At 54.2% G+C, this 20014-nt stretch overlaps 1 protein-coding gene across 2 annotated transcripts in view; it reads left to right on the top strand.

Moving 5' to 3' along the window:
* The window catches only part of Myo10 (myosin X), a 192192-nt gene extending 185496 nt beyond the window's left edge, over window positions 1-6696 (top strand). For both annotated transcript variants that reach the window (XM_048368041.1, XM_048368042.1), the window contains 6 exons: window positions 181-388; window positions 630-766; window positions 1533-1653; window positions 2067-2519; window positions 4225-4416; window positions 5172-6696. In XM_048368041.1, coding sequence (XP_048223998.1) covers window positions 181-388; window positions 630-766; window positions 1533-1653; window positions 2067-2519; window positions 4225-4416; window positions 5172-5273 — 1213 coding nt within the window. In that variant the 3' untranslated portion in view covers window positions 5274-6696. The remainder of the gene's footprint in view (window positions 1-180; window positions 389-629; window positions 767-1532; window positions 1654-2066; window positions 2520-4224; window positions 4417-5171) is intronic.
* The last annotated feature ends 13318 nt before the right edge of the window (window positions 6697-20014 follow it).

Below are 20014 nucleotides of genomic sequence, written 5' to 3'. Positions count from 1 at the left end.
AAATGCTGCCTCTTCCTTATTTTTCTGTTTGAAATACATGCCCAGAAACGAAGTCCCTGGGCAGGAAGCTGCTGCAGTTTTCCCCCTTCACCACTAGGAGGCGTTTCACCCCCTGGAGCGCAGAGCCCAGTGGCCTCAGGCTTCTTCCACGTGATTTGACAGTTTACCTTTGTCTCCTAGGATTCGGGAACAGTTTCCAGGAACTGAGATGGAAAAATACGCCCTGTTCATCTACGAGTCTCTTAAGAAAACCAAATGCAGAGAGTTTGTGCCTTCTCGGGATGAGATCGAAGCTCTGATCCACAGACAGGAGATGACCTCGACGGTGTACTGTCATGGCGGGGGCTCCTGCAAGATCACCATCAACTCCCACACCACCGCGGGGGAGGTGAGGGAGAGGCGGCCCCTCTCTTACATTAGATACACGCGTTCCCGTGCAGCTAAGTCAGCGAGGCTGTTGCAAGCTGTTAGGTACATTTTAGTGGACCCATGTTTGTGACAGTTTTAGGAGGAGGCCACTTGGACCCATTCTCACAGCCACAGAAACGTGTGGGTCCAGGGGAAAGCACATTCTAGAACATTCTGCAAGCACACTCTAGAATGACGGCTTCCCAATGCATCTCTTGCAGGTAGTGGAAAAGTTGATCCGGGGCCTGGCCATGGAAGACAGCAGGAACATGTTCGCCTTGTTTGAGTACAACGGCCACGTGGACAAGGCCATTGAAAGCCGCACCATCGTAGCGGACGTGTTAGCCAAGTTTGAGAAGTAAGTCCCTCCTTCCTAGAGCGCAGGAAGAACAAATAAAACGACAAGAGCCAAATGTGGGCGGTGACCTTCCACTCCCTGTGTGGCGTCACTGTGTTTGAGTTGCTTTTATTGACCTGCGCTGGAGTCTGTTTAACTTTCCATCGCTGCTGGCGGTGTTTCCTGGTCGGTGGAAGCCGTGGTCTCCACGGCAGCTGCCGCCCCGCTGCTCCTTCCTCCCTGCGCGCATGCGCTCGTTATAATTTCCCGATGGTTAAGGTTTTCGCTTACCATAAGCTTTGAGATGCTGGATTCGAACCAGCTTCGAGTGCTTTGTGCTGCCCTCTGCAGCAGGAGATGCGGCCTCTAGTGCTCGACCTTGAACTCCGGGCAAGCTCTGCGATGCAGTAGACACCTCTCTTATCTCCCTGCATCCCCCCAAGACTGCAGGTACCTTCTTACTAGTTTTTTTTTTTTTTCCAATCAGTATTGCTATGCCTTATTTAAAGGCTGATGGAGGAATTAAGTTGTGTTCAGCATAAGACTTGGCTGGTACTGGTTGGTCATTAGAAAACTCGTAATGGACTTGCAGTGGGGCGAGAGTGTGTCTCCGCTCTGGTTTGGGGAGCTCTAAGCTTCCTCTTGCTGTCCTGTACTCCCCCATCCTCCTCCCCCCGCCCCCGCGGTGTCCCCTCCTGAGAGGCAGCGTCAGCCCCCTGGCGCGACCCGGGCCCATGTCTCCCTTTGCTCCGAGTCTTCTCACGGTCCTCTCACACTTGGCGTCTAGGTTGGCTGCTACGTCCGAAGCGGGGGACTTGCCGTGGAAATTCTACTTCAAACTCTACTGTTTCCTGGACACCGACAACGTGCCGAAAGACAGCGTGGAGTTCGCCTTCATGTTTGAGCAGGTGCGAGGCGCCCTCCGATTCTTTCCCTCGTGAGCAGGGATGGGCCTGTGACCCCACCTTGGAGCTGACTGCCGGTCCTTAGGGATCCCGCACCGGGACCTCGATTGCCCGAGACAGGCCTGCTGCGCTTTTGTTCGGTTGTGGGTTTTGTCCACGCTCCCTTGCCCAGAACGGTTCCAGTGGGAGGAAGCGAGGCCATGGGAGTCCAGTGCGTGTCAGGGGATGGCTGGGGAGACAGTCAGGCTTCCAGTGGTGGATGGGGGGCAGGCCGTGTGGGAAGGTGAGGAGGAGGAGGGTGGAAACCAGGGCGGGCAGGGAAGTGACATTGGGGTGCTGAGGTGATGGAGCGGGGGAGGGGCGAGGCCACCCGGGGGGGGTCCTTTGGCACCGAGCTTGTCGCCGCCTCCTTTCAGGCCCACGAAGCTGTGATCCACGGCCACCACCCGGCCCCCGAAGAAAACCTGCAGGTCCTGGCCGCCCTGCGGCTCCAGTACCTGCTGGGCGACCACTCGCCGCAGGCCGCCCTCCCGCCGCTCGAGGAGATCTACTCCCTGCAGAGGATCAAGTCCCGCATCAGCCAGTCCACCAAAAGCTTCACCCCGAGCGAGAGGCTGGAGAAGAGGCGGACCAGCTTCCTGGAGGGGACGCTGAGGCGCAGCTTCCGCACCGGCACCGCGCTGCGCCAGAAGGCGGAGGAGGAGCACATGCTGGACATGTGGGTGAAGGAGGAGCTGTGCTCGGCCCGCGCCAGCATCGTCGACAAGTGGAGGAAGCTCCAGGGCACGAACCAGCAGCAGGCCATGGCCAAGTACATGGCCCTGATCAAGGAGTGGCCCGGCTACGGGTCAGCGCTGTTCGACGTGGAGGTGAGAACGTGGACCCCCACCCGCCTCGGGGGGAGGAAGCCCCCCTGCCTTTCACGCCTCTTTCACCAGAGCCCCTCGAGCGTCGCCGCGGACACTCACGTCCCGAGAAAGGTCGGGAATTAGCGCGCAACTAAGATGTCCTCTCTTCTTCAGTAACCTAGACACTTTTCCCCCGAAGCCATACATCTATCTACTCTTTAGAATGAAATACAAGGACATAGATCCCCTTTAGAATCACACACAAGGTAGAAACCTGGATATACAGATTGACTCTATGCCATCTCCAAAATACTGGGATCAGAAGCGTTTCAGATCTTAAGAGACTCAGATCTCAGGGTGCTTATAATTGTCTTTACCGGTTCAGCATCCCTAATCGGACAAATCTAAAAGTGCACCAGAATCCAAGCCAAAACCTTCATGCACGTTGCTTATCAAAAGGTTTCAGATTTCAGATGACTTCAGTTTGGGGTTGCTAAGTCTCTTCTCGCCCCCTTCCTCCCTCCCTCTCTCCCTCCCTCCTTCCCTCCCTCCCCTCTCTCTCTGTCCCTCCTTCTGTCCCTCCCTCCCTCTTTTGCCCTCTTTTTCTGTTTTGGGCTAATAATTTGCTGCAAGGGAATGGTATCTAATGATACAGAGTTTCTGTGTCACAATTTGAATTTAGCTACCAAAATCAATCTCATGCTGAGTCAAATCTTTTTATTGGTGACCATTGACTGAAAGTAGATCTTACATGGTCTACACATAGAATCCTAGGGGTTTTACTTACTTGTTTTTGTTGTTTCTGTGCTGATACTGGAGCTTAAACTCAGAGCTTTTTATTGCTCAGATTTTGTATTCGCAGCTGGTAATCTCTCACTTGAGCTGTACCTCCAGCTCCAGCTCTTTGCTAGTTACAGAGTCTCTGATCTGTATGCCTGGGCTGACTTTGAATTGCAGTCTTCAGATATCAACCTCCTGGGTAGCCAGGATTATAGGAACGGGCCACCAGTGCCTGGCTTCGCCTCCTTTGTATACATGAAGCTTTATTGGAACACAGTCACTTTCCTCCCTTCCTTGTATATATTCTCCTTGACTGTTTCCTGCAGCATCAGCAGGGATGAGTCATTTGCATGCCCTGCAAATCCGAAAACGTGCCTTCACTCCAGGTCGAGATAGGCTGGTTTGCTCATGCTCATCGTCATTCCATATTGTGTCTGATGACTTACAATCTGAGACTCTGTAAAAATCCCTACACCAGTTACGTGCTCTGAAGATCTCCTCATTGCTTCTCAGAGACTGTTTGGAGTCTGGTTGGTTGGCTGGCTGCTTTGGTTACGCTTTCATTGGAATATAAATGGGACACTTGGTACCTTATCTCCTCCTTAACGTCTGCCTTCCGCGTGTGATTGCGGTGAGCTGTTCCAGCCTGCACGGAGGCTCCTTGCACACGGCAGGGGATGCTGCCCTCGCCCTCCGAAGCCTCCGCAGCTCAGCACAGCGTGGCTGGGACGGTGTCCTGTGTGGCCCAACATTACCAGCTAGGTTTCCCCCCCGTAAGCGAGCCCCACTACCCAGTCCGAATCCACCAAGAGGGCCAGAGCGGCAGCGTCTGTCCCGTCTGGGCACCCCAGTCTCTGCACCTACCTCAGGATGTGCCTCGCGGCTTCTAGACTTTTCTCACTGCTCTACTAACGTGAAACCTCGCCCTGCTTGTCTCGCCCTCCAGTGCAAGGAGGGCGGCTTCCCCCAGGAGCTGTGGCTGGGCGTCAGCGCCGACGCCGTCTCGGTGTACAAGCGCGGGGAAGGAAGGCCGTTGGAAGTCTTTCAGTACGAACACATTCTCTCCTTCGGGGCACCGCTGGCCAACACGTACAAGATCGTGGTGGATGAGCGGGAGCTGCTCTTTGAAACCACTGAGGTAAGAGGCAGCACCGACCGGAGAAGAGTAGCGAGCACCCCGCTTTCGCCTCATTTCGCAGACCGTGGCCTGGAGGGGAAGTGGGGGCGGCAGTCAGAGGATCCGGAGTGTACATTCACAGGCCAGGCCGCTGCGAGGGCGGAGGGACTGGCCGAAGAGGGGAAGGGGTTAGCAAAAGGCACCCCAGCCTGGGAGGTGGCCAGCGTGAGCAGACACGGGCTGGGCGTCCGGGGAGCTCTCCCAGCCCCCACGCCTTGGCTCCGTTTCCTCTCCTGTGTCGCAGTGGGTGGAACAGAATGATTCCATGGCCCGGCCCTCGGGGGCACACGCCGACCTGAGTGTGGCGGTAGCGTGTCCTCCTAGACCACATCTGACTGTGTAGCGAGCCAAGTCACGTTTGTGTGTGCAAGGACCGACCACCAGGTGGCACCCTCCACCCGTGTCATCCTGACATCTCAGGAGGCAGCCAGGGCAGGAAAGTCTGAAGGGGGGGGTGTGGGTCAAGTGGCAGAGCACCCGCCTTGAGCAGAAACGTTAAATGAGGGTGAGAGGTCCTGAGTTCAAGCCCCCCCGTTACTGGTACACATATACAAAAGCACCACCAGGCGGCACACAGCCCCCCTTCCGCCTAACGACAACCCCGGGGCTCCCCGCTGGCTTTGGATTGGAGGGTGCACAGGATGTCTGGTTCTTGGTTGGGCCCTTGGCCCCGCCGGGCCCTGACCCCCATGTCCTTCCTGCAACCCCATACCTAGGTGGTGGACGTGGCCAAGCTCATGAAAGCCTACATCAGCATGATCGTGAAGAAGCGCTACAGCACCACCCGCTCCGTGAGCAGCCAGGGCAGCTCCAGGTGAAGGCCGCCGAGCGAGCCCCTGTGATCCGCGTCGGACTGCGCCTGCGCCGGCCTGGGGGCGCCCTGACCCCCGCCCGCCACCCGCCGGAGGCCGAGCCGCCCGGGCGTCCCGGAAGCCCTGTGTGGGAGGGGAGGAGCCTCGGGGGACAGGGTCCTCCGCCCTGTCAACGCTCACGCATTAAGCTGTCACCCTTCACAGTCTGCACAGTTTCCAAAGCTTTACTATTAGATGACACATGCCTTAATAAAGAAAGCGGGGGAGCAGAGCCACGCTGCCACCAAAGCAGCCGCAAGTGCCTTAGCCGGTGGAAGGCGCGGCCCGCGTGGCCGGGCCGCACGGGTGCTACTGACCGGAGGCCCCGCCCCTTCCGGGGAGACGTGCGTGCGTGCGTGCGTGCGGAGCGTGGAAGCACCCAAGATGCACTAGCCTCCCAGCCTGACTTGCCCGAGGGGGCGGGGGGGGGGGAAGAAACAGGTGGTTGAAGATGGGGCGCTGCTGGCAGCCTTCCTCGTGAGCGGGCGCGCGTTCACGTTTCGCTTCGGTTCGTCTCCGTGTCTGCTTGCCCGCGCATGCGCGCACGCACGCACGCGCTCACAAACCCCACACTTTAGTCCTTGCTTCGCGCGCGTTCCACACGCAGGGAAAAGGATGTGCAATGGTGTAAACGGTCTGTCTGTCTTCATAGCTGGAGTCTTCCGCGGCCCCTTTGGTAGTCTGCGAGCTAGGGGTCATTAACCGGCAGGACCCTGCGTTTCCCCGTCTTGGCTGTGTTCTGGAGGAACGTGTTTTGCCTCGGTTTTGTTGTTCATGTAGCAAAGTCTGCAATCTGTATCTGCTGAAACTCCGACAGATCTGCAGCTTCCCGGAGAACTGTATTTATAAACCACTCTTTTAAACTGCTGGCTCCAGTGCGATTTTTTTAGAACAGTACAAAGTCATTTTTTTGGAGTCTTGTGTGTGTAAACTTGTTAAGTTAAAAAAAAATGTTTGTTGTTTCTGTTTTGTTTTTCTTTGCAAGTTAGCTCCTGTCAATCTGGATAGGTTGCAGATAAAAAAAAAACAAACAAAAAACTCTGTTGACCATGGGCAAGCCATTGCATTCCTAGGGAGGGGACAGTGAAGGCGATCTGTCACGCATCCCGCCATTGAATGCGGAGTGAGTGCAGCTTCCACCAGACACCCGGGGACGCGTCCCAAGTTTATCATGGTGGCTGAGACAAGGCACAGGGAGTATACTATCAGCATTTTTCACCAGAAGAAAAATAATCTGGACTTTTATTTTTATATGGAAAAATTATGAAGACTTAGGCCAACTAAGTCTCCTCACAAACAACAATGCAATTTGCCTTATCCCTTGTGGACAGCTGTGTGAACGTACTGTTTGTTGGCTCACTGAATTCAGACAATAAATGATATTAGCTAATAGGCTGTGTGTTTCTTTCACCAGAGTGACTAAATAAATTGGGGGGGGGGGATTGTTTTATTCGTGTTTGTGCATTGGTTTCAGTACAGTCACCTCTTGGCACCTCTGCAGTTGGTTCTGGGACCCACAGTCTGCAGACTTATATCCCTTGTACAAAATGGTGTCACACGTACAGGTAGCCTCTGCAGACCTCCCCGTGCCTTAAGTGATTTATAATGTAGTCCAGCACAGCAGACTAAGTATTTGTTACTTGGGAGCTTTTAGATTTTGCAGGACTGAGGTTTGAACTTGGTGCTTCATGCTTCCTAAGCAGGTGCTCTACCGCTGAGCCATGCCTCCAGCCCTTTGTCTTGCTGGTTATCTTTGAGATAAGGTCTCATTTTCTTCCCAGGCACATCCCTGAACAGGTGTGCTTGTTGGTATTGGGCCCTTGATGCTGGGGTGATGGCCGTACCGCTGACCCAGCTTCCCTCTGGAGATGGAGGCCGGCACACTATGTTTGCCTACATTCGACAATCTTCTCAGCCTCACATCACGTGGGATGACCCGCTTGCTCCCACCATTGTTGGGTTGGCAAGGGGACCTCCTGCATTTTCCTGCCCAGGCTGACCTACAACTGCGAGTCTCCTGTTCCCAGCTTCCCAGCTAGCGAAGGTGATAGGCATTCAGCCAATGCGGGGTGTTTCAATTTTGGTGTTTCGGGGGGCAGTGCTGGGAATGGAATTCATGGCCACAGCACTTGCTAGGCAAGACCCCTTTCCACTTGAGCCATGCCTCCAGCCCCGTTTTTATCAGTAATGTTTGAGGTAGGGTCTCACTGCACCAGCTCTCGTGCTTCCCTCGTAGCTCAGGTGTGGGGTGCGGTCGCCACGGCCTGCCTGTGTGAGATGGAGTCTCGGGCACGGTGTGCTCACACCACCTGGCTCTTCCAAGTATCAGCGAGCTTGTGGCGCTAAGTGTGTTTATGATTGATTAGTGGCTGGTTGCTTTCATGGCTTAAGAATCCTCCCTTGGACCCAAAGGGCCGACTACTCACCAACCTAAACACAGAAAAATAGCCATCTTTCATCTTTATTTTTCTTTTTTGGGGGGGTGTGGTACTGAGGCTTGAACTCAGGGCCTGGGCACTTTCTCTTAGCTTTTTTTGCTCAAGGCTGATGCTCTGTTACTTCAGCCACAGCTCCATTCTGGCTTTTGTGGGTTACTTAGAAATAAGAGTCTCATGGATTCTGCTGTCCTGGCTGGCTTTGAACCACAATGCTCAGGTGTCAGCCTCCTGAGTTGCTAGGGTTACCGGCGTGAGCCACCGGCGCCCCCCCCCCCCCCCCCGCCCCACACACACAATAGCCCTCTGGACCCTGTGTTATCTTAGCTGCTGTGCGCTGCTCCAGGAAGGGGAAGAGGGGAAAGCGCTCATCAGCGAAAGCACAAAGCTGCAGCTTTGAAATACGTTTATACCTGCCAGGGTCCTATTGCTTCCCTCCAGATGGTCCTGGCTTTGAAACCCTTGATTCTAGAACCTACCCAGTTTACCGTGCAGTAGAGAACACCGGTAAGTGTTGGTGTCTGTGTATCCTAAGGAGTCACCTGAAGCCTGGAAATGCTGTTGAGAACCTGTGGCCTTGCTTCAGGGACACAGCCTGAAGAGACTGCTGGCTTCTCGTTTCTTTTCTTCTGGTGGCACTGGGACTTGAACTGAGGGCCTTGCACTCATTCTGCTTTTTCTGCCTACAGCTGGTGCCCTACACTGAGCCACAATTCCACTGGTGACTTTTTGCTGCTTATTGGGAGACAAGACCCTCATGGATTTGCTTTCTCCAGGCTACTTCAAAACTGGTTCTGAAATCAGTATCCTGAGTAGCTAGAATTACATAGGTGTAGCCATTTTATTTCGTTTGAGAAGCAAGTTGAGAAGTGTTTCCTGGGCTGCTCTGCTTTAGGATTCCCTCTGGGGCACCAACCTAAGGGCTTGGACCGTCTAATATTTTCCTATGTTGTGTGTGTGTGTGCACGTGCTGTCTGAACTTTACCACTTGAGCCACACTTCCACTTCTGGTTTTTGGTGGTTAATTGGAGTCTCACATGTTTTTTTTTTTTTCATGCCTGGGCTGACTTTGAACTCCAAGCTTCAGATCTTAGCCTCCTGAGTAGCTAGCTCTTATAGGTGTGAGCCACAGGTGCCTGGCTGTTTTAAGTTTTTATAAAAGCATACATTCTTTTCTACTTGTGGTTTTTTTTTCTCTTCAATACTATTTTAGCTCCTTCTCCTTCAGGAACTATTCATGCTAACCATTGTAGAGTTTCCCAGACAGCTTTGTGGGGAAAATTTTTTTTTTAAAAAAATAGGCCACCTAATTTCCAGTCTAAAAATAGTGTGGAACTCTATGGGGGGCAACCTGCTTTTGCTCCTGGCTCCCCTCTGCCTCCCCAGATAGAGAGATAAAGCATGGAAGCTCAAAGGGGGACGTGCTGTAATAAAGTGAGCCATCTGTGTCACACAGCGGAGTCTTTGGAACATTCAAGAAATAGAAATATGCATCTGTGGGGTGTAAACAGTAAATGCTTGTGCGGCCTGGCACAGGGGGAGTCGCAGTCCGCCGGTGTGTGACACAGTCAAACACGCGACATCACCGCACAGGGAGCGGGGCTGGTGTCCAGCCGTGCCCCAGGCCTCTTCTCCAGAGACCAGGCCCAGGGACACCCAGTGTGTCCCCTGTGACACCCAGAGTCCACCTCCGGCCTGCTCCGCGGCGTTCGTCCATTCCCCACACGATGGGCCGGATGGTGAGGTCCGGGGTGACGGCAGCGAAGGGGACCGCGAGGCCCAGCATGGCCCCTGAAACGCTGGGGGAAAGGAGCCGGCTCCTCTCGGCGGTGGCTGGAAAGGCGCTGGCTTCTTCAGAAGGAAGCAGCCGTGGAAAGATGTTTACAAAGCTCTCAGTGCTTCGCCTGGGCGGGGACTCGTGCGGGGAAAATCAAAGATGTTCTCACGGTCCAGAATCCATCCCCGCCTTTCATTTTCTCAGAGGCTTTTCCCTTTCAAGTAGTAACAGCCTACCGTTGAGAAGCAGCGTGAGACGTAAACAGGATCTCCTCCCCAGAAGCGCCCGGAGAGCCGCGCTGGGGGGAACGGGGTCCAGGAGAGTCCGTCTCTCCTGATGCACTAGGAAAGAGGGGGTCGTCTCTATAGAGCTGCTCTCGGGCCTGCTGCTCTGCATGCCCACGGACCTGCAAGGGGAAATGGAACAGGCCTCTGGATTAGGGATAAGAGAACCCCGAAGGCCGGCACCACACCAGCACACTTAGCTTTCACAGGAGCGTGGCGATACAGCGCTGTCTGGATTTAAGGAAACAGCAGCGCTACAGTTGGGTTTGCAAAGGAAAAGGAATCCGAGCAGGTTGCTCGGGGCCTCGTCGGAAGGATGCCACAAGATGCACATTGATCCACCTCGGCGTCTGAGACAAGAGGTGAAGTGCTGTGATTCGAATGTTAGCTAGGCAGGACGGCAAAAATACATCTCAGATTGAAATTGATGCATAAACCTAATGAATCTTCACGCAGACGGCGTGCTGAAGGCTTACACCTTCTACACTGTCTGCCCTTTCATTATGGTGCATGGAAAACATAACAAGAGAATTTAACCTTAAAACAAAAGGCAGCCCTTGGTGAAGAAAAAGAAAAGTCCCATTTATTAGTTAGTAGAGAGCTCGGCCTTGAAATGTTTATTTTGTACTGTAAATCAGCTGAACTTCCGTTGGTAGGACCATGAATTTTTTTTTTTTGCTTGTTTTTTTTTTTTTTTTTTGCCAGTCCTGGGACTTAAACTCAGGGCCTGAGCACTGTCCCTGGCTTCGTTTTGCTCAAGGCTAGCACTCTACCACTTGAGCCACAGCGCCACTTCTGGCTTTTTTCTATATATGTGGTGCTGAGGAATGGAACCCAGGGCCTCGTGTACATGAGGCAAGCACTCTTGCCACTAGGCCATATCCCCAGCACCCCATGAAGTTTTTTTAAAAGTAAACTTGAGCTGGTATTTAACTAGGGGCTGGAACCAGTCACATGGATTGCAAATGGATACCTGTCCCTAAGTGGACCCCTCATTAAATGGCTGTGTCATCCGGACTGTGGCTTAAAAGTCACCTCCAGGGGCCTTGCCCACCACCAAATAGAGAAGAGCGGGCCCTGGTGCCTGGCTGTGTTTGGAGTAGCGCTTGGGGCACTGGGATGGCTGCTGCTGTGTTCTTGTTTGTTGTCCGTCTTCCCCAGCTAGAGTGTGGGTTCTGTGAGCGCAGTCTCCTCCCAGCACTGCCTCCCGGGTTGTCTAGAGCTGTGCATGAAGTCGTTCTGAGCGGGATTTCTTCATACATGAAGGAATGGGCTGTGACTTTCCCTTTGGAGCTATGCCAGCCGAGATGCCCCAGACAGTCACTGCTCATGCGCCCGGAAATCCAAGTCAGGGGCAGCAGAGACCTGAGCGGGGCGGGGAGTGACCGGGCAGGAGGGGCTGAGCCGCGGCCCTGTCCCCTGCGCCCGCCACCAAGAGACCCCTTCCCCAACCCCCACCCCCACCCCCCCATCCCCACCCCACCCCCGCCGCTCCTTCAGCAATAGCCACCGCTGTCCTGGGAAAATTCCAGCTCAGAGCACATGGCCAGAGGGAGGAAAGAAGAGAACCGTCTCTTCCTGGCTAGGTCCGGTATCTTATTTCCTTGGCTGCTGACCACATTTTGCTACAATGTGGGGGGAGCGCCCCCACATTCCCATGTCATCCGGTGACTTTAAAAGCTACTTAGGCCTTTCTCACTCTGCCTCTCTCTCTTCTTCCTTCCCCTCTGTCTCCACACGCCTCCATCTGTGCCGGCTGCAGTTTACTCTTCCTGAAACAGAAAAGCTACTTCAGGAGCCATGACCCGCGCGGTGGGCAGCTCAATGTCAGCGGCTGAGGTCGCCCTCGTGCAAAGCCCTGAGTTCAAACCATAGCACCACCACCATGGGGGGGGGGGGATTTACCTGGTGACTGAACTTTGGGAAATACCCTCAGTGTCTGGAACTAGTGGACGAGGCCTTGGTGGGTAGAATACACAGAAGCAGCCATCTTTGTCTGCTCCCTGGTGGAGGGGGGGCGGGTGGGGGCCGGGTGAGCACCAGGCTGGGTCTGATGCGACGCCCAGCTGCTTCACCGCACCTGCCGACCCACCCGGTGCCGGTGCTCGGGATCCACGTCTGTACGAGACACGGACGGGTGCCATCGGGATCCACATCCGCACGAGACACGGACGGGTGCCGTCGGCGCTAGCCCGCGTGGCGCCTGGGCGGAGGAGAAGGCCGTGGAGGGCCGAGGAGGTGACGGTGAGGGAGAGAGACTGAGACGGTACGGTGGCCTGGACAGATGGCAGATCGACAGCGTGCGGGGCAATGGAGCCCGGCCCGGCCCGGCTGAGCCCGACGCACACTAGAAGGATGATGGTGAACTACCGCAAGGTCAACCCAGCAGCCTGGCCGACGGCATGTGCGGGGGGGGGGGGGGGGGGCAGAGCCCGAGGGCGGGCTTGGATGACCTCACCTGTGCTCTTCCCTCAAGTCCTGTGCTGCAGACTCACGTCAAGTTAACTTAGAGTATAAAAACTGAAAGAGCACACACACGCACACACACGCACACACACACACACACACACACACACAGCACACACACCCACACACACACCCGAGAATGTGCAGTCATGTCTGAAAGGGAGATGGGTTGTAGGATTATGTCTTCAAATAGGCTTATATAATGAACGCTTAATAAATGTCATTATATGTTAAAAATGAGTTATGCATATGCTACTTACTTGGCAAACTCAGTCACGCGGAACATGGCCAAGCACCTGAAGAAGCCAAGCGTGGCGCCCTATGAGAAACCAGCAGCCGTCTACGCGAGGTTTGCGCATTCGCGTTCAGCCTCCAGCAGCCGTCTACGCGAGGTTTGCGCATTCGCGTTCAGCCTCCAGCAGCCGTCTACGCGAGGTTTGCGCATTCGCTTTCAGCCTCCAGCAGGTCAAGCAGCGGCTCTCGCATGGCACACAGTGAATGCCCTGGGTCCCACAGAGCCATGACGGCTCAAGCGCCCCAATCCCTACACACACCTCTCCCCTACGCCCCTTCCCCTCCCAGCTCTAACTGAAAGCGGGGGTGAACCTCCAAACCTTCTTAGGGGGGAGCTGATGGCACCAGCTCAGCCTTAGCGTGAGATGACCTTCCTCGCGCTTCTAGAGCCTTCCTCTTCCCTTCTCACTGGCAGTCATCAGGAGCTTCGAGGCAATGTCAGTGGACTCTGCCATCCGATTTCCTATCTCAGTAACAAAACTAAAATGTAGCCATCGTTCTTTAAGTGTACCTATCAGAAGTGGCATCTCGTTTGGTCAAAGGCTGAGCAGGAAAGATGACTGTATCTCAGAATCTAAGCAGAACAAAGCCAGATGCTACGGGCTCGTAATCCTAGCTAATCAGGAGACTGAGAGCCAGAGAATAACACTTTGAAATCCGCTTGGCTGGAACAGGACCCAGGATTCCATCTCCAAATAATCAGCAAAAAGCTGAGCTGGAGGCGTGGCTCAGGGGATGGAGCGCCCACTGTGAGCAAACCAACTGAGTGACAAGGGCAAGGCCCTGAGTTCAAGCCCTGATGCAACACATACATCATATGTTATACATGCATATATACAGGGTACCGCTATTCATTCGGTCAATTTTTCTGGGCCAGAATTTATACTCCTTAGTGGCAGAGAGCATGCTGATGTCTGCCTTTGTCTTCATCTACTCCTCTCCCAGGCTTTTATGCATAGTTCAAACATCATATAACAAGAGTGGAGGAGAGACACTTCCGTTCCCAGAGGAGATAGACATCTCCATTTCTTGTCATCAACCGTCTCTCCTGGCTAAGGGGATCACAGGTACCCCACCTGAGCAGGCGATGTGACGGACTCCTGTCCCCGAGGGGTACGGCCTGGGGAAGAGGGAGTCGACGGAAACGGTCTTTTAAAATGGCATAAACAACTATGGCTTCCTATTGGTTCAGTCTTCTGGAAAACATTTTTTGTTGTTTGGAAAAAGTTTCAAACCCACAGAAAAGTTGAAAAAAAAAATATTACAATGAAAACCCGGATGCGCCTCAAATAGATTCAACAACATTGGGCCACACCTATTTCCTCTCTGTCTGTCACACACACACTTCCTTCATGCTCTGTGACTTCAAGTGCATCTCGCTGTGCTCAGAACAAGGTCATAATGCCGGTGGCCACACCTAAGGACAAAAATCTAAAATTATCCACATGAATCTGGACTCAGATGTCCCTATTACCTTCCAAAACACCCTTGAAAACAGATATTTTCCTGCAAGAAGCCGCTCAGGGTTCAGCCACTGATTCGGTTGGTTGTCTCTTTCTTCTCCTGTTGCTGATACCTGACTCTGTAGGCCAGCAGACCTACAGAAAGCCACGTTCTGGATTCTTCCTCCATCTGCGATGGCAGGACTCCATTTAGTTCAAACGTTGTTTCTAGCAAGTTTTGGCATGTGTGTTGTCACCAAGGCACCAGCTCAAGCTTCACAAAGCCAGAGGGTTTCCTGGCTGGGGAAAGGTGGCTCCTGGCAGAGCTCTCCTGGGGAAAGGCCATATTTGCCTTGGGAATGGGTCAGTAGCCTGTGAGATTGTGCCCACCGCCTCCCCCCACCCTTAATCCAAGTAGGTCACGTGATTCGTTAATTGTTGTTGTCTGGATCAGTGATTTCATTGTTATTAGATGGAGCTTTTTAAACGTCTAAAATGTTCATATAGTAACCTATAATTTCATAAAGAAGAGCTCTCTCTCCTGATACTTAGGGAGACATGATTTTTAAATATCCCCCCCCCCCAAAATCCAATGTGTCAGAGTGATCTATTGGATGCGCAGATTTCCCTGGCGAGGTAGTGGGCTCCTTTCACCCAGGTTATTCATCCCCTCCGCATGGAGTCTGAACATGCCTTTGCTTCCCGGCACACCAGCTATTTCTAATTCAGACCTAGCATCAGCAGATTCTCTAAGTAGCCCTGATTCTTCCTGGCAGACAGAAATACTCACAAGCCAGCCCCTTCTTGTATGAGCTCATTGCTCGTGTTAGTTTTTTCTCCCTGTGGCTACAGTCTTAGAGCACAGAGAACTTGCATTCAAATCCTGCCCCAGAGGCTCTGCCTCGCCCCCCCCCCCCCCCGCAACTCCAGGCTCCAGTCCCTTCCCTGAAAACCCCCATTGGCTGTAGCCACCAGAGAGGAAGGAGCCTCCGGGACTCAAGCAGCCAGCCAGCTAGGCTGCGCCCACGGCTGCCAGGCCTTCTTCAGAGCCTCTCTGGCACGGGCCAACTGGTTCACCAAGGAGAGGAGGCCTCGCGGGGGGGGGGGGGTCGGGCACTTGGTGAAGCTCCAGGATTAGACAAGCTTCGTGGTACCCGGTGTAGAATGTTGTCCACATAGTACCCGTCTCCCCAGAGAGAGCAGTCACGACAGCATGAGCAGACACCGAATTCAGATTCACAGGGCACAGTTCCACTCTGGGGTCTTCACCACGATCTTCGCGTCATTCTCTAAGAGGCCATGGGAGTAAAAGAAAGACAAGCATGGAAACAGACACTCCAAGAAGCTTGTTGAGGGGCTGGGGATATAGCCTAGTGGCAAGAGTGCCTGCCTCGGATACACGAGGCCCTAGGTTCGATTCCCCAGCACCACATATACAGAAAAACGGCCAGAAGCGGCGCTGTGGCTCAAGTGGCGGAGTGCTAGCCTTGAGCGGGAAGAAGCCAGGGACAGTGCTCAGGCCCTGAGTCCAAGGCCCAGGAATGGCCAAAAAAAAAAAAAAAGAAGCTTGTTGAAATGCTAGGTAACAGAATTCTTCTTCGGTAGACTCTAAGACACGAAGGTTTTTAAGGTACGTTTTGTTTCCAGGTATGTTAAAAAGAAAAACAAGTGTCTGAGCACCAGAGGGATGCAGGAGTTGGTGAGAGGCTTACAGTCCTATCCACCTCTCCCTGAGAGGTTGGGACTCCGCGCTGCACCTCAAGGTAGGGTGGCAAGGGTGGGAAGAGGCAGAGAAAGAAGAGTTTTCCTATCAGCGGCAACAGCATGGGGGAAGGGTTTGCTTACAGTGGGGACTAGAAGACCAGATCTGCAGATGACAGTCTTCATCAGACAGATTGCCAATGCGGCTTTAAGAAAGATGCCAGGTGCCTTTGGCTCACACCTGTAATCCTAACTGCTCAGGATACTGAGATCTAGGAATCATGGTTCAAACACAGCTCTGGTAGGAAAGTCCACGAGACTCATATCTCCAATTAACCACCCAAATGCTGATAGTAAAGCTCTGGCTCGAGTGGTAGAGCACCAGCCTTGTGCCCAGGCCCTGAGTTCAATCCCCCAGACACACACACACACACACACACATACACACAACAAATCCATAAACTCTATTGGGTATTAGGGAGTGACATCCAAACTAGACAGCCCAACAGGTCTCTGGGTGTCCACCATCTTGGTGGGAGAGTGTTCATCTCTTAAAGAATGCTTACCATACATGGGAAATTCTAGCTGGAACATTCTCATTTTTCTATGCACAACTGGCAACATGCAACCCCACACAGAAACAGTTCATCCCTAGATGAACACAACATTGTGCTAGGCCCCAGAAATCGGGTCCCACGAAGCTGGGGTCATGGAGCATCACCATGGTTCAAGACCAGCCAGCAATGAGATGGAGACTCCATCTCAAGCAGTAGCTGGACACAGTGGCATGCATCTGGGATGGCAGCCACAGAGGAAGGCCAGGAGCGGACACAGGGGTGTGTACTTGTGATCTCAGGCACACGAGGGAGCACGAACAGGAGGACCACCGTCCACACCTGCCTGGGAGCACAAACGAGACTCTACCTAAAACCTCAGAAACAAAACTAAAAACAACAGGAAAGGTGGAGCACCTAAGTACAATCCCAGATATAAAAATAAATGCATTAATAACAACAACAGTGGGATAGTATAGTCTATGTATACTTGCACATGTGCATATATGTAAAGAGGACTGTAGACTTACTTTAGTACAATTAAGACCACACAAAAATCCCATCAGGATGAGGCTGAAACACAGCGAGCCACACAGACAATCCAAGTCCTTTGGCTCAAGGAATGTGAACCTGTTGTAGGATATTAAACCACAAGAAATACTTTTGAAGAAAAAGCAAAACCACTGGGACATTTTCTTCTTCCCTCTAAAGCTGAGCTTGGTTTTGCCTGTGATGCCTTCTATAGTGAGAATGAATGATTCATTCTTTTCCTCTCTGGTTACAGGTGTTCTACTTGATTTTCTTTTTCAAGAGAAGATAAGTGCGTCTTTTACAAAGTTCCCCCAGTACGAGGACTTGTGTTACCAGAGCTGTTTCCTTGAGTCACTGGCTATAATTACTTTTCTCTCTGTCTTTGTTTTCCTTAGATACATCCCCAACTTTCTTGCTTTGCTCAGATACTATACTAGCTCACTAGTTGATCACTCTGTTCCAAATATGCAATATGCAGGTCACACTCAGAAGAAAATCTTTTTTTTTTTTTTTTTTTTTGGCCAGTCCTGGGGCTTGGACTCAGGGCCTGAGCACTGTCCCTGGCTTCTTTTTGCTCAAGGCTAGCACTCTGCCACTTGAGCCACAGCACCCCTTCTGGCCATTTTCTGTATATGTGGTGCTGGGGAATTGAACCCAGGGCCTCATGTATACGGGGCAAGCACTCTTGCCACTAGGCCATATCTCCAACCCCCAGAAGAAAATCTTAACTAGCAAGGTTTCCTACAGATTTTTTTCAAATAATATATATGCCAGTACCGGGGCTTGAACTCAGGGCCTCGGCCGTGTCCCTTAGCTTTTTGCCCCACACTTGAGTCATATCTCCACTTTAGTGGTTAATTGCAGGTAAGATTCTCATGGACTTTTCTGCCTGGGCTCGCTTGGAACTGCAGTCCTCAGATTTCAGTGTTTTAAATAGCTGGGATTACAGGTGTGAGTCACTGACACCCAGCTACCTGTCATCCTCAGACACACAAGGGAGCCCAAATAGTTTCCTGAAATTAGGGGACAAGGGTTATTGCAGCCACCAATCGCCTTCTGGAGTCTTTACATTGAATACACTACTCAAGCATCCCACAGGTAGACAAAGATAAAAAAAAAAAAAAAAAAAAAAGCCCACGGGCTGGGGATATGGCCTAGTGGCAAGAGAGCTTGCCTCGTATACATGAGGCCCTGGGTTCGATTCCCCAGCACCACATATACAGAAAATGGCCAGAAGTGGCGCTGTGGCTCAAGTGGCAGAGTACTAGCCTTGAGCAAAAGGAAGCCAGGGACAGTGCTCAGGCCCTGAGTCCAAGCCCCAGGACTGGCCAAAAAAAAAAAAAAAAAAAAAAAAAGCCCAGCAACACCCACTTATGCATCTCTGCCTGCATCTCCTCCCTTCACATAATTAGTTAGTAATTATTAGTGATCAGAGGTGACAAAGACAGATTAGAGCAATTAATCCAGCCTTATATGCATGGCGTTTCCTCCACAGTAATTTGATGAGAAAGCAAACACTTGACAATGCAGGCCTGTTTACAGGCAGGTTTATCATTGAAGGGAGATACTAAGTGTTGCAATGCGCGCCGAGCTTCTGCGTCTCAGCTGCCAATGGCTTTTCACCGCTTCCACAGATCCCACAGCAATACTTAGAATCCAGGGAGTGAGGAAAATGTTGCCAATGTGTCTCTGAACTCACGGCCCCTGGGCGGGCAGGATGCGGGAAGGTCCGGTGCTCCGGCTGCTCGGCCCTGCCTACGTGCCTAGCCATCCTGTTTAGAATATCACAAGGCGGTGTGCACCGCGTGCTACCCAAACACCAGCGGGCACCAAGAAGCAGGAGCTGCCTGCGCACAGCGCCTCTGCCTGGGCCGGGAGGGCGGAGCCACACCTGGGAAAGATACACCCGAGTGATTTCCACCTGCCTGCGTGTGCGTGTCAGTGTGGGGCTTGAACTCAGAGCCTGGGTGCTGCCCCTGTGCTTTCTCACTCAGGACTAGGCTGTCGCTTGGGCCCCCCTCCTGGCTCCTCGGTGGTTTCTTGGGGTTGGGAGTTTCCATGGACTAACCGGCCCGGCGGGCTCCTCGTGGAGACGCTCAGGCTCGGGAGTATCTGGGGTCACAGGGCCGTGGCGCTGGGCTCTTGGCCTCCCCGTGGTGGGAGCTGGAGCCCCAGAGCCGGACCCCAAGCCTTTGGAGCCTTCTGGAAGGGGCGCCCCTGGAAGTGAGGGCGCGTCTACCGTGTGTGTGAACGACTTACACGCGCCGCTTAGCATAGGAAACCTGAACACAACACAAAGGGGCTCCCCGGCTGTCAGGCGGACCCCCATCCGCCCCCCCCCCATGGAAGCCGCCCGCCCCTTCTGAAAACGACAAGGAGAGGACTTCAGACGGGGCGCACCGCGAGCCGGCCCCTCTCCCCACGCCCACCCCAGAGACCTCGAGACAGGCGTCCTCGGATGGAGGGCGGGGGGTGGGGACGCCCGGATTTCCTGCCACGGCTCGGGCGCCCCCTCGGGACCTGGAGACCAGAGTGCCGGAGCGAAGCGCCCGGGGGGGGGGGGGGCGTCGGGGCCAGGCGTCTGCTGGCTTCCTACCCAGGGCCGCGGCACCGGCACGGGCACCACCGGGGAGGCCGTTGCCCTGCGCCGCCGACCTCCCTCCCGATCACGGTTCTCGTCCCCTGTCCACCCCGCATTTGCTTCCGCGCGTGGCTCTCGGGGTGCCGAGGCCAGCATCCATGGCCGCGCAGAGGCACTGGGGTGCGGAGGGGGCGTGGGGGGGTCCTGGGGGCTGCGATGTGCTGGTGCGGGCCGGGCGGCGGGGGGCGCTGGATGGGACCGCGAGGGCGGCCCCCCCATTCTTTTATTCCCAGCCAGGCCCCCTGTGGAGATGCGGGGCTCGCCCACGCCCCGGTGGAAAGGAAAAAGAGGGGTGCCCTCCCCCGCGCCCGGCCATGAAAAGAGGGGTGCATCCTCTCCAGCCCGGGGCGAGGCGACGAGGCGTGGGGGGGGGGCCCGCTCCCCGGGACGCCGCCCCTCCGGCCCCGCCCCGCGCGCGCGCCCGGCCCCGCCCACTCCCCCGCGGGCGGCGCCCCACCGCGGGCCCGCTGACGTCACAAGGCTCCGGGCCGCGGGCGCCCCGCCGTGCGCACCCCGCGCCGGGACCCGCCGCGCCCGCCGCGCGTCCCCGTCCCCGTCCCCCGGCCCCCCCGTCCCCGTCCCC

Source organism: Perognathus longimembris, chromosome 19 (assembly GCF_023159225.1).
Source record: "Perognathus longimembris pacificus isolate PPM17 chromosome 19, ASM2315922v1, whole genome shotgun sequence".
In the NCBI taxonomy this organism is placed as follows: domain Eukaryota; kingdom Metazoa; phylum Chordata; class Mammalia; order Rodentia; family Heteromyidae; genus Perognathus; species Perognathus longimembris.
Note: the sequence above shows the minus strand (reverse complement) of the source record. Positions and strands in the feature narration are given on the sequence as shown.